The 14,866-nt window shown below is 42.7% G+C and overlaps 1 protein-coding gene across 1 annotated transcript; it reads right to left on the reverse strand.

The window, feature by feature from the left end:
- Window positions 1-676: 676 nt before the first annotated feature.
- Window positions 677-14,159, reverse strand: ppp1r21 (protein phosphatase 1, regulatory subunit 21). The gene is made up of 22 exons (XM_084561720.1): window positions 13,491-14,159; window positions 12,594-12,662; window positions 10,940-11,086; window positions 10,600-10,701; window positions 10,339-10,503; window positions 10,189-10,247; window positions 9,973-10,067; window positions 9,661-9,713; window positions 9,307-9,456; window positions 9,089-9,190; window positions 8,240-8,328; window positions 8,020-8,156; window positions 7,727-7,819; window positions 6,809-6,936; window positions 6,051-6,200; window positions 5,709-5,801; window positions 4,198-4,452; window positions 3,774-3,809; window positions 3,540-3,656; window positions 2,952-3,050; window positions 2,704-2,832; window positions 677-2,176 (listed from the first exon to the last, which is right to left on the reverse strand). The coding sequence occupies exons 1-22, from the start codon at window positions 13,548-13,550 to the stop codon at window positions 2,147-2,149; spliced, it is 2,358 nt and encodes a 785-aa protein (XP_084417846.1). The 5' UTR covers window positions 13,551-14,159; the 3' UTR covers window positions 677-2,146.
- Between the last annotated feature and the right edge of the window lie 707 nt (window positions 14,160-14,866).

Below are 14,866 nucleotides of genomic sequence, written 5' to 3' on the forward strand. Positions count from 1 at the left end.
TCATTATGCTGATTTTATTCAGCACCTGACTTGAGATTGGGTGTCAATCAAAACTGCACAAATATAACCATTATCACTAAGTAAACACACAGTAAGTCAAAGCAGTAGGGCCACAAACTGCAACTCTTTAGCAAGGATTGTAGGTGAATAAGAGTGAATGCCTACAAAATAAACATTAAAAATAAAACGAGACACAAATTTGTCCATTAATGGATGACCTCAATAAGCCTTATGTGAATACATACAACTACTTTTCACTAAAAGCTTAAGTCATTTGTATTTCTACCTACATTCATTGTGCTACCACTCCTACAATTAAAAGACAATACCAAAGGCTATTTTTTAGTACTGCAGGCCAAAAGCTATTAAACAGTGGTTTTAAGGCAACTACCATTTACTACTAGCCCTGAAGTAGTGCACTTGAAAGCACCATGAACTCAAATAAAACACGTTTTTCCTTCCAAAACAAGTGACGGCATAAAAGTCTGATCTTTCGGGTCTCATGTGTCCAGTTAATGGTGCTGCCTCATTTCCCAGAGGTTAGGGTGTGTTGCAAGCATTTCTTATTTTTCAAATCATGGATGATTTAAAATCCCACGCTCTTCCAAACTCCCACAAATGCAGCACGAAAGGTTTGGTCATAAAAGAGTTTTGAGGAGCTTTAAAAACCAAGTGAATCTAATAAACACATGAAGCGTTTACATTGTGAGTAGGTCTTTATTTTGTTTCACATATTAATATGTGCTTTTCAACAGGTTACATTGTGAGAGTACAAGTTGTTTTTATTTATTTATTTATAAGAATCTGATAAGGGCAAATCTTTGTGGTCAAAGTCTGCTGGCAGCTGTCCTCTGGCAAACAAGAGGTCTGAATGAAGTGCTCATGAGCGACGCTCTGCTTTTCTTTCATCGACCTCACGCTATTCTATTTACTGTAAACTTGAACTGCCCTCTGCCGTGACTCACCTGCTGTCTGAACAATCCCTCTTTTACATTTTCCAGTAATCTAGCCGTATATGTGACACACACGCACACACAAAACTAACTACAGATTTTCAAAATTTGTGGAAAATAAAGATTTGTAACTTCTGAATAAATGTTTTTTTTTTTTTTTTGTATACACATATATATATTTAGAAACAGTACAATTACATCATAATTTCAGTTAACCCTTCTCGTCCACATACATTGATTTAGACTGCAGTGCTGCACCAGGCTTCAGGGCGAGTGCACGTCCAACGCTTACTTTGGTGATAAAACAAACGACTGACAGAGTAACTGCACAGACAGACTCGCGCCACTTCACGAGCTCCAACTTGTCCGTCCCTTTCAAGGTAAACACAGTTAATCAGTGATTCGAGGCAGACGTCCGTCTTTCTTTTCTCCCCTCCAGGAGGACGGAATGAGTTCAAGTGCGTCTTTTTCATTCATTCAGCCCTTCTTTTCAGAGGCTTGTGATATATGCATGTGTTAGAATGGGGTGTTATGCTGAAGGTAAACATAATCTCATATTTGATCTAAAAAAAACAAACAAAAAAAAACACATGTAATTGTAAAACATTACTCACATGTTGTAGAGCCTGGTGCTCTAGTCACACAAAGAGGGAACACACAGCCACACCAACATTTACTCTGTTCGCCTACTCTCACAGATAAGGAAGAATTCTCATTTTCTCTCTCACACGAACATTTAGCAGGAAAACTACACACACACACACACAGATTAACAGGGTTTGGTCTTCAAGTCTTGACTTCAGTGAGTTTTTACCATCGTCAGCTGTTCATCTCCTAATTCAGCCGTTTCTCTGCCACCGTGCCTTGACACAAAGGTCAAGAAGCAGCTTCCGCTACAGTTTCAGAAAACATTATTGTTTTTTTTAAAACCATGTTATGTTTTAACTGGTGTGACAGTGAAAAAGAAGAAAAAAAAAAAAAACTGTTTATTTCAGTCAAACACGTCCGTGCCTCCAAATTGTTCATTTTTATTGCCACTGCTTGACAGTGGAGGAGTCTGTGGCTCACGTAGCCATCCTGTGGTTTGGTGACAGTGTTGGTACCAATACGTTGATGGGAAGCTTCACAGTACGATCCTTCTCCCAAGGTGACCTTTCATAATGCCAAACGGAGCCAGATCTTCGGGGGCAGCTCTAGCGACTTTTGTTCTTTTTGGCATTTCCCTAAAGGACGAAAAAAAAAAAGCATACAAACATATAAGCACCAGGACTGATTTACCGTGTTGCATTTAGGTGCAGTAAGTTCAGACAACTCCGATCTGACTTCGGTTCGTAAATCTAAAAACATGCCGAGGCTAGCTGCTGGCCTTCCAGAGAAAATTGCCACCTTTCGATCGCAAACGTGCCCCGTCCTGCAGCTTCCCAGCATGCAGCCATCTGTGTGCATACATGCAGGAACACGCGCGCTTGGAGCGGGCCTCTTCAGCTTAACGACTATACCAGACGGCTCAGGCAGGTGCTTTTCCCATCAAAAGTGGCAGCTACCGCAACACCACCTATGACCTCCCAGTTCACCTCATACCTGACAGAAACTTTACAACGTCACACTTAAATGCCATCTGATCCTTCTCACCCTCTGGATTTGTATCACTCCTCCTTTAGATGTATTTAAGTGGGGACCAAAACCTTTTGAAAGGAGCTTCAATTAAAAAGTTAGCAGACACAACCAAAAAGCTTTCTCTGTGATATACCTTGTTGCCCAGTTTGAGTGTGTCGATTTCCTCTCTCTGCTTGCTCAAAGTCTCATTCATGCTGCACAGATGGTCGCTCATCATGCTAAGCTGGTCTTCGTAGCTCCTCTTAGTCGTGGCCAGCTCATCCTTCAGGAGAAAGAACAGTTAGACTTTGAATGTTTTCTCGATTGGAACGAGGCCCATACTTTTTCAGAGCGTACTGAACTACACACAGGAAGCTCTTTGGCAATGAGACCGCCTCTTACCTGCAGGCGTGTGATGTTCTGATTAGCCAGTCTGATCTCCTCGTTCAGCGTCTCCCGTGATTTTTCCGCAATGGTTAATCTCTTAGCCAAAGCTCGACACTATAAAGGAAAAGAAAAAAGTAAGCGACTGCCGTCCCCCGATAGGCTCAGAGGGCTTTATAGATCTGTTGCAAAAGCTGCAATAAAAGCAGATATTTCTTTGAGTTAACGGGTATACTTGAGAAACGCGACAAAGATAAATGCACAGTTTAAAAAAAGTGACGGTTTAATACCTGAGAGACATTACCTGAGCAGCACTGCTACTGCGACAGCACTTAATGAAGGCGGCTGACATGCCAGTTAGTCACAATGTGACAGGATGTCACTTAGACAGGTATCTACATTCAGATCATTAAGTTAAATATATTGGCTGTCAGTTCCTCAGTAAATAAGGAAACACTTGGTAATAATTGGGCTCGAAAACCATTTCCAAAAGCTTTTTATATCTCCTCTCAGAGGATGTTGCATGTTAGAAAGACAGTGTGGTGTGAAAAGATGAGGCTTATGCTATAAGACACAGTTACCAGGATAAACAAGAGAAGGATTCACCTCTGAATGAAAGTGCACAGCTTTGCTATCTGAGATCTGGAGCTGGGTGGTGAGCTCTCCTACTCTGGCCATGTAGTGAGTCTTTATCAGGTGCTCCCTGGACTCCTCGTCTCCTACCTGCAAATGCAGACACAACATTTGACTGGGTAAATTTTTTTTAATCCTTCAGGGCTTATATTAATTTAGCAACTCTTTATTTAAATGTGTGACTCGGTTAAGTGTGTGGCAACTCACATGCTCCACCGTAGGTGTTGTACATAACATGCCAACCTGGTGACAAAACAGAAAACCGTCAAGAGACTCAATGATTAGTCAGGATGTTAAACAATCCACTTCAAGCAGAGGCGGGCTTGTTAGGACAAACTCAACATGCAACAGATAAAGGCTATAACAAATGTAGTCGACAGATGAGTAAAACAAACAGCCCTATGAACTCTGCACTGACTTGCATAAACAGTATTCTTTCATTCCGCCACATCAGCACATTGGAAGCCTGAGTTTTATTAAGCAAATACTTGCTTGGCGTGGGAGCAACAAGAAAAGAATGATAATACTCCTTTTGTTGAAGCAAATCAGACACCAGTGCAATCACAGGCACAAAATAGGCACTGCAAGCAAAAAAAAAAACAAACAGCAGTCTGAAAGAGTCAGAGTGTACCAGGCTGGTGCAGAGTGTCGCCTCCTTCCCTGTGGCTTTCAGATCTGTCTCCGTTTCCTCGTGGCTCTGCGTTAGGACGCTGGCTGCAGCTGTTTGTGAGTTTGGACTTCCCCCTAGAGCTGCAGCGAGCTGCGCTTCCAGGTCTGCAATGCGCTGGTTCTCCTTTTCCAGCCGCACCTTCCCCAGTTGGGCCTCAAGGAGCCAGTGCTCCTTCTCCTGCTCCAGCCGAGCGATCTTCTCCTGGCTCTGCTGCACCTGCAAGAGGCCAACGGGGAGAGGAGGAGATAGCGGTGAACAATGAGCTTGTGGAAAGAGGACTGAGCAAAGGCCGGGAAATGTGAAAAGGCAACAGTACATATAACATATATACATATATAAACTGTTTGTAGTAAAATATTACGGAGCCAGACTCTGATGAATAGAAGCACTGCAAGAAATCTTATCTTTGTTCTTTAATTTTATGACTTTGTATTTCCTAAACCATGTGCTTCAGTGACAAACAGATACAAGACAAACAAACAACAAAAAAAAAAAACTCTGTTCAGGAAAAGAATATGCACAGGCTCACCAGCCAAGCTTCCCACCCTGTCCCCAAAGAGCAGCTGTCTGCCTCTGAAACATCACGTGACTGTGATGTATCCCTGTAAGACTGAGATTACATCTACTGGTGCTGTTGTTCTGCTGTTTCCAGTTTGCCTACATCCTGAGTTTCTTCTTTAAACTCAACGAGACCCAAAAATACACAGAGCCACAGGAAAGATAACCACAAGTTTTTTTTACTTCACCTCTCTTATTATAAGTCAGCGTTCAGGGCTACCTAATCTGTGTGGCACACTGACTCATATGTAGTTACATTGCCCATTTAAGAACCAGTGCTTGGTTGTATCTATTGGGTCAGATGCAGTGTTTCCCATTAATAGAAGAGACTATGGCGTCTTGGCATAGTTTTTTACCCCGTTGCTTCCACATCTCCTTTCCCTCCCTGTCTAAATCCCCCAAATCCCAGCACGTGCAAGCTCACTCTGCACTGTTGGGATTGAACCTAATGAAAAGCCCACATGGACATTTAAAGGATATGCAAGTAACACACAGTACTAGATGAAACACTGATAGTAAACAGTGGCAGTAAACCAGCACACTAGCATTGTGTGTTTAGCTCAGCGAACTGTGTCCGACTCTTGTCTCCGCTTTTAAAACATTGTGCCATCTATTTGAGGGATTTTTAGTTGTGTCTGAGTTGGACATGCTCACACCAATGCTGCTATCAAATCCCTGGGGTAATTGCATTTTCATCTTCTACAGATATTTTCAGCCAGACCTGATGTGATTGTTAAAGTTCCTTGCCAACGCACGGCCTGACAACATTCAACTTTCCAGACTCTGCGGAGCAGGTCGTGTTCAGTGCGAGACAAGCTCGCAGCCGCCCCACTGTCTCGCAAAATCCTGTGGGAAACACTGCAGATGTGAGCTCTTTAAATAATGAGGAGGGAATTCTTCAAGTTGAGTCTTACCTGCTGAGTGAGGCCCTCTCTGCTCTCGGTGGAGCTGGTGAGTATACGACGGTTTGACAGGGCTTCTCTGTATGGAACAGACTGGGGCCGGGACTGGATGGACCAATAGAACAATAATAGAAGTGGAGAACAGACATTTATTAATTAATAGAAATGATACTTTTATTTGCACAGGAAAAAGAAAAAAAAAATAAGAATGAAAGTAAAAATGAGAACCTGAAAGCGAACTGTAAAATGAAGAAGCAAAAGCAGAAAATTTTTGCTTTCTTATAGTGTTTGAGTGTTTCGAAGTCAAAGGGGACTAACCAGTAGAATAACCAGCAGACTTAACCAGGTACTAACCTTTTTGACGGCATGGATATAGTCAGATGCCTTCTTCTTGTTGGCCAGCATGCTCTCTGCTTGGAGGGGGTTGAGTGCCACTGCGCTCCCTCTTGGATTGTAGCCCGATGATGTGAAGAAGTCTATGTTGTTGCTGAAGAAAGTGGCAATCTGCAACAAATGATTGTGTCATTAGCGCTCACATCAATCAAACAACAGACAGCTTTGCATCTTGCTCAGCTAAAGAAGCCCTAATTTATGTCTACATTCCTCGGTGCAGATCCACGGTATTCCGTTTAGCCTCTAATTAACCAGTGTGTTTACAGCAGAGAGATGATTCCACCACCAAATATCCAGGATGATAAATGTCTGAGCAATTAAGCTTTTGCCTGCGCTCAAAACGCGGCTCGCTGCACACATCCGAGCGCCCGCGTGTTATTCAACGCTGCAACCCACTGAACTGTGCCTCCCATGAGCAGACGCGGCCAACAATGCACTTGATTCACAAAGAGAAATCATTTATCCGTACACTCTGACTGGGGAGCAGCTGTACAAACTGTAATTTGGACAGTATCATTTCGGCATATAAACACCGCACACCTGAGTCCTGCCGTTCTGTGTTATCACATTAGTGGCAATTTACCAATGCTGCCGTGAAACCTTGCTGCTACGTACAATTAGGCTTCCGTGCATTACAGCTAACGGATAACACCGTTTAAACGTTCAATATGGGGGGGGGGAAAGAAATGCGGCGTCTGCCTGCCCCCTGTTGGCCGTACCTTGCCGGTGCTGCTGGTCAGAGAGCCCAAAGATCCCAGGAGGCACTCTGTGGTGGTGCTGAGCTTTTGGGTGACGGTGGGGAGCTCCTGCTCAATGCTGGCCTTCTGGTTGTAATGCTTTGACATCTCTGGACACGCGGGGAGCAAAAAGCAGAAGATGGATTTTAAGAATTTGCTAATAAATTGTTTTAAATCAATCAAAGGAATACATTTATCCTGCTCCCTCACCAACTCTTCTGGAAATCCACTCACTTGCCATTTCATTAGGTACACTAAAGTAAAGAAATGTGTTCCAACGCAACAGTCCTGCACTAAATCTTAAACCCAACTTTAATCAGTGGGCTAGGCTAAATAACAGCAACTCTATACAATTTAACAGCACCATAAAACTACATCCTCCAAAATGATCATACATTTGAATCACCACCTTTTTTACGCTGCTGAAAAATAAACTGAACATTACATCAGTAAAGAAGGGGGATTTAGAGAAGAGCTGTAACGCTAGAATGGATTTGGTTTTACTAGTGTACCTAATAAACTGGCAGGTGAGTGTAGCTTAACATAGTAAAACTGAGAGTTTGGTTTTTGGAGCGTATACGAGCAGTCACTATCTGCACAAGCACCAAGGCAAACAGACAACGGCACTCGCTAAATAAACATGTACATAAACTTTTCTCCTCCGGTGAGCACATGAACATTTGGTGTCGCAGTGTGACAGACGCTACGCGGAAGCTCGTGGATATTTACTCTTCAAAAATTGAGCGGGTGGTTTTGTTGTGAAAACAGAAATGAAGTCTGACTTTTATGAATGGCAAAAGCAACTCAGTGGTCGCGGGGAAGATATGGGCAAGCTGCGTGTGAATGGCTCTGGGTGAAAAAAATTAAAAATAAAAAAAAACGGCTCGCAGTGCTGCTCACCTATAACGGCATCGTGAAGACTGTGTAGGCAGGCAGCCAGCTGGGTGAAGACAGCTGAAGTGCTGCTCTGTGGCATGGCATCCTGCCGAACACCTGAGACAGATTGCAGACATTTGTAAAACAAGTATCTCTTATCATCACTTCATTAAGCCTCTCCATTATTTAAAAATTGGCAATTTCCCCAGTTTTTCAAGGCAAAAAAAAAGCAAATAATTGTTCCAACAACAGTACTGAAAGTGATAAATGACAGATCTTTCGAGCTAAAAGAGCTCAAAAGTCCTGTGTTAACCTACTGGGTAAGGCCAAAAGGTTAATGTAGTTCTGCAGTTTCTCAAACACAGACGTTACTCGCTTGATGTCACTCTGCAGCTCCCGGTTTTTTGCAGTAAGGGCAGTGGTACAAAGAGGCACCTCGCACTCTTCTTCCAGGCTGAAAGGAGGAGAGAAGATATCCATCAGCACAGCCTCTTCCACTCCGTTCCTTTATCTCTAACACACACACGGCGCTCTGACCTTTTCAGTTGGTAAGGGAGAATCTTTTGCAGAAAGTGGGTGTACGAGGAGAAATTATCAGCGAAACTCTTCAGCGTGACCACAGTCTCCTTCAAATCAACAACAACAAAAAAATATACAGTTAGCTGTACATTATGACCAAGCATCCAAATTCACAACATTCACACGGTGGCCATTTTTAGAGGTTGTCACGTGCAGGGTGGGAAGCTCAGATACTGTTATCAAAAGGATGTGCTGTGTTCCAGGCTGCTGTTTAGGAAGGCAGACAATGGATAGTTAAGACCCAGAGGGACACTGCGCAGTTGCGTCAAGCTTCTGATGGAGTAGTCGGTGTCAGATCTGCAGTCCTGCCCCTACCAACCTTCCCAGTGTTTATTGCTTACATATCTGTATCTTATAACTGTTTGATTGTGTCACATGATTGGATGGAAGACACGTGCAAATCTTGGACACATGTATTTAAGCCTTAGAGTAAAACATGCTGGAAGTAATCAAGCTTGCAACAAAACACACTGAGGTCACTCCAACTGATCAGAAATGTTCTATTTAAGTCAGTAACATCATGAAACATTACACCCACTGAACACATGCGGTATTTCTGTATAAAATTCACATGTGTCATATTTAAAAGGAACATATATCTGTATCCCTGTTGCAGGTTTATCATAAACTAATAGCATGATTCATTTATCTGACATTTGTTTTTAGCAAATCTATCCACACATTATTTTTTTTCTCTCGTCATTGTTTAACATTATTTATCTGACTGTTTCCTTGGTTTTCCATCTTTGGCATGACGTCAGAGAAAAATGGCCGCTGTGTGGAAAAAGGTCCGTACCCAAAACTCACCAGTACTGTGACAGTGTCCTCTGTGATGCTTTGGTATAACTGCAGGAAGCTGTCCTCCAGGGGGCGCACATAGGCTGCATTCTCATGTAGATACTGAGAAAACTAGGAAAAGAGAAGAATAACACAATAAATACCACTCCATATGCAGACGTGCAGATATGTAGTGTATAGCTCATATCTGGCAGACTGTCTGTATATTCTGTGTATGGCTGCTTCACCTTCTGGTTAAGAGGGGATATCGGCTCGATGGAGGAGTCCTTTGGATAGATGTGCACTCTCTGCTCTGTGTAGGAATGAAAGTTCAACAGAGCAGCCACGAGGTCCTGGATAAAACTCAGGGCCTGGCCAGACACGTCTCTAGCCTTAAGCTGAAAGAAAGACAAGTACAATCCACAGACAGTTGCCTTAGTGTCTTCTGTCTTCCTTTAAGCTGCTTTCGTATTTTGTGAGCTCATTAATAAACATAAGGTTGTGAATGGTGAGTGTTGAAATGAATAATATTCTGAAACTTTACATTTTACTGGGGAGGAGGTTTTAATGGCACTAAAGCTAAAGCGGGTTTTCTCACTCACCTGGTGCCTTCGGTTGTGTGACGGCACATTTAGGCTGTTGTAGTCACTAAATTCTGCAGAGCAGGAGAGAAAAAGCAGTTAAAGCAGAGCTGAGGCTCAGCCCCTGCACAGAACTTTATTGACATGACAGTTTAAATGGTTTAGCCTCCTGCCTCCTTCAGTGCAATATTACGGTTTGGTGTAGAATTACACCGCTTACTCTGTGGCAGCATGTTATTACGGTATCAGTGACAGAGACATAAATGTTCTCAAATAGATGTCTGCTCTGTAGCAGATTGTTTTTGTGCCAGTGGCTCGGTGCCAGATACTCACTGGTGTCATTGAAGGGCACTTTCTCCTGGATAACACTGCTGCTTTGTTTCACCTGTCTGTTCAGCTCCGACTGGCACCGCCTCAACTGCTGCTGACTACAGAGAGAGACCGCGTTTAGTGCATTTAAACGTGCATTTCAGTGAATGGCACATATTATTTCGAAGTACATATTGATGGATGCGATTATTTTTATATTTGAATTAAAAATAAATATACCACTCTTCTGTTCGCATTCTGCACTCTTTTGCTTCCCTCTCCAGAGATTGTGCTTTCACCTGTTGTAAGAAAGGGGAAATCATTTTAATGAACGTTACCAGTACCGACAACTCCCATCAAATGTTTTGCTCTAGTTCTGGCAATCCTCACCTCTAAACGTGCTTTGTCACCCTGCAGCCGCTCCATCGTTTCCACGTATTTTGTGGTGAGCCCGTCCACAACAGCCTGGTGCTGCTCAGCATCTTTCTCCAGCTCCTCCAGTCGTACTCTCAGCTCGGCCTCCTGCCTCCTGTGCTGCTCCCCAGCTTCATAGAACTATTGAGCAGAAAGCATAGCCATCACATGCCCAATAATTGATGATAATAATACATTGGTCATAACTGACCGATGTAACATAACATGACTGCCTACTTGGATATGAAGTCGCTCATTTTCTTCAATCTTTTTCTGTAGGTCCTCATCAAAAACACTCTGGGTCTGTAGGCCATGCTGTGAGGGAGAGTCTCCTTTGCTCTGATGGAGATACAGAAACTATTAATGATCCAGTAATGATCCATAAGCTCTTTAAACATTAGTGTGTATTGTAATTATAATAATTATACATTATGGTGCTTACAGATTTCATAATTACTCCTAAAAGGGATATTTTTCAGAAGAGATTCATTTTTAGGCAATAAAAGTTGCACCATAGATTCTATTCCTTTTTTATCCAACCATGCAGCCCCTCCCTTCTTGTTCCCCTCATGATCACCTTCCCCTTTTTGCCCTTGGCTTCGCTAGCAGTAAGCTCCTCTTGTAGCAGCTCCACCCTCTTGGCCAGCTGTTGGTTTCTGAAGCTGAGGCTGTCCATCTCCTGCTCCTGTTTCCTCAGACTCTGGTCCCTCTGCTTCAGCTGATCCTGATGACGGAAAGGAAAACAAGGATAATAATGAACAACAGATGTCATCCTAAATAGTCCAGCGTTAACAAAATCTGAACCTCTAAATCATAAGGAAGTCATTCTGCTGTCTCTGTGCAATTCCTACTTAACTAACTGCAGCAGTGCAACAAGTACTCTGTGACCTCTGGATTTGTTACACAGTATAATATGTTAATATGAGTGGAGCAGGCTGAACAACCACCACTCAAGCCTTCAGGTTTGATACAAAACCCTTTGACAATATCAGTGTTCGGGAACTATTGTTGGATGATTAGTGGAACATTTGCACACTGCATGCCAGAACACTAATAGTTCTGGACAGTAGACTTTGAACGATGTCAGAAATATCCACAAACAACACAGACTTTGACCCAGTACTTTATTTTTGTGCAAGATTTGCTGCAAAGACACCAAGCTAAAACTTTCCACTGCTGATAGCACCACGCACAAACCAATACAAATACCATTAAACTAATTAATAACAAAACAGATTAGATTATTGGTATTTATCAGGGATTTGAGCAATAAAATCTATTTCACTTTGATGTGGCCAAAAACTAATTCCCTACGAGACAACATCAGTCTTCCATGCAATTCTTGAGTACAAATTTTAAATGTGCTATATCAAGCTCAGTGTTTCTGAGATGTTCCTATGATGTGCAGCGATCAAAAAATGAATGACAGACATTGAGAATGCACCGTGTGGTGAAATATATGAACTTTACACCAGCACTTCTTGACTGCATTGCCGAGTGTAGAGGACATTTTTACATGGGATTGCGTGTGGTATGGGTGCATGGGTGCATGCAGCTTTAATCAGTCTAAAACCAGGTGTATGCATATACACTAACGCGCCAGTTCATTGGGTACACTAGTGAAAATGAATACATTCTGATTAAACAGTCCTGCGCTAAATCTCGAGAGAGATGTTTGTTCGACTGGGTTTAATTTTTGAGGCTGTGGTTTGTAATACAGATGACATGTATTGGGTTGTACCGACACGTTTCTACCATTTTGATAACCACATTTTAGAGCACCACACGCTGCATCCTCCAAAGCGATCATAAAGGTGAATTTCCACCTTACACAGTGAAAAATAAACTGAACGTTATAACAGTCTTGAAGCTTTAGTGCGGGAGTGTAAATATTAGAATGCATTCATTTTTATTCGTGTACCAAATGACCTGGCAAGTGAGTGTATATAAATACACACAGGCACATCAGGGTTAGGCCGACTAACACTAACAACCTGTTCCATTTGACTGAAGTAGGGGGCACTGGATTGGTTGTTTTTGACAAAGAAGTTGGTAATGACTGTTTACTCTCACTGGGGTTTTAGATTTTGTCAATCCGTTCTGGTTATGTTGCATAAACAGAACTACTGTTTTTGATACACATTATAGTCTCACGAGCAAAATGTTCTGTCCTGTATCAAGAGTTATATTGTATGAGGTCTTTATTTTTTTTTGTTCATGTGCAACTTCACCTTCAGTGAGACAGTGTTGGCCTGCTCATCCACCACTGCCTTCTTCAGGACCTGGTTTTGGGCACGGAGCTGTGAAAACAAAGGAATTTATTAAGACATAAAACATTGCCTGAGATGTGAAGAATAAGGTGGCATGCATGCATCAGGCTGAATTTCCATTGGCCTATAGAGATGTGTTTGCACTTGCTGCTTTTCCATCCTACTCAACCTAATACGCCAAAGTCTTTAACTACTCAACGCTCTCCGCTGTATGGATCACAGCCTTGGAAAACAGACAGTAAATTAAGCAGAAGGAGAACATGTGTGACAGTTACACAGTCAGCACTTCCTGGGCAGGATATGGTGCTTGCTCGCAATCCCCGTGATGTCAGCTGACACAGATACAAAGGGCACATACAATTTAACTCCACAAAGAGAAAACACAGGCTTTTTATTTCATAACAAATTAGCGATTAAAATCTGTGTTAAGGTTGGTTAAAATGTCAAATGAGGCATGCATGAGACAAAATAGGAAGAGGCTAGTTTTTCTCCTCGACTGCAGTGGTTGTTTATTATAATGCTGCAAAGATTAAAGTTAAAAAAAACACCACAAAACATCTCCAAATACATTATTTTAGCCTGTTTTACAACATCAATAAGCCTTTCTTAATCAGTTGTCTTGATAAAAGCGCAAGTTTATCATGATTCAGATAAAAACAACTAATAAACTCCCAGCTGATAGTATTTTATTGAACTGACTGGACTACATGGTGTAATCCAAAATAATCGAGCAGCATCTGTCATTGATTTCAGAAGCATAGTGAAGCAACATGACAGGTGGCTAGCGCTAATATAGCACACTAAAAGCTTCTGATATGTAAGGTTAAGTTCACAACATTAAACAGACAGTGTGTTTACCTTTGAGTACTCCTGCGCCAGCTTGCTGTATTTTGTTTGCAGGTCTGTAACGTTAGCCATTGTTCCTGTAAAACGGTATCTAGTCGCTAACCGTTGATGCTAGAAAACGGTTCCTTAGCTAGCCCGGCTGGCTAGCTGGCGGCTGTCAAGTTAGCTTCCCAAAAGACCGCAGTTAACGCCGCCGGATGCTTGAAATGTTGACAACGCAGACGATGAGCTGTGTGACTCAGTTATTATTAACGATGCCGAGGCAGCAGCTTTCACCGTTAGTTAGTAAAACTGACATCGGGTTCATTGTGACAGAAGGGACGGCCACGAGTCCTTAAAAAACATTAACTGGACGGTGGTCATCTGATTTAGGCTAGCAGCTCATTTCAAACGCCGGATGTTATTCCGACTTCACAGTAATCTGTTCTTCGTCAGCGCTATTAGCGGCGACAGAGCTTGCTAGCAGGCTAGCCGACTAGCCAACAGCTAGCTAGCAGTGTAGCAAAACAAATCCCGACACCGAGCAGCACATGTAAGTCGGCATTATCCGACAGGAGCCGGGTGACATGCGGCGTCCGCAAATCGCATTAGCGGGAGAGGCTGCCTGGTGCTAAAGCTAGTGAGACAGCTTTAAATGTCCACTCAGCTGGAGGAATACTTTCATTTTCTGGCTAACCTGTAAAATCTTCCTGAAATGAGAGGCGACTACAGGACAGAGGTTAGAGTTCAGAAAACAGCATTAGTGGTGAGGTGGTGGAAACAAGGCGCCACCTAGCGTTTGGAGGTATAAATAGATAGATAGATAGATAGATAGATAGATAGATAGATAGATAGATCTGCTTCTAGCTCTCCATTAGGAAACCAAATACCATGCACAATTAAATGCCGTGATGTGACTGCTAAATTATTTACTGCACAGTTTTACTCTCGCATGCGTTGCATGAACAAAAACAAGGTCACACAAATCACAAGCGTGTTGTAGCACACATCAGGGATCGTGTCTGCGATTTCCCTCTAAAACGCACATGACCTCATTTAGACAAGAAGTGACACGACAAGCTGCTAATGCATCCACCGCTGCACAAATCCTACACGATTAATTTCACCTAATCCATAATAATCTCTCTTTAGATTTTTTCGCCACATACTATTTCTTTATTTCCTCCGCCGCCGTCTCACTATTCCTGGTCTTAAATGCATACAGGCTAAACACAAACTCTCTCACACGCACACCACAGCCAGTGGCTCCAGCATTGTCTGGTTGCCTGGCAACTGCCGGCGTGGCGTGGTTGCTAGGGCCGTGTGGGAGGGAGGGAGGGGGGGGGAGAGTGATGCTGCTCTGATTTCCAGCTGAATTGAGGCAGTCAGTAGGGAGAAGCCCCCCTCTT

This window comes from Chelon labrosus (genome assembly GCF_963514085.1).
Source record: "Chelon labrosus genome assembly, chromosome: 15".
In the NCBI taxonomy this organism is placed as follows: Eukaryota; Metazoa; Chordata; class Actinopteri; order Mugiliformes; family Mugilidae; genus Chelon; species Chelon labrosus.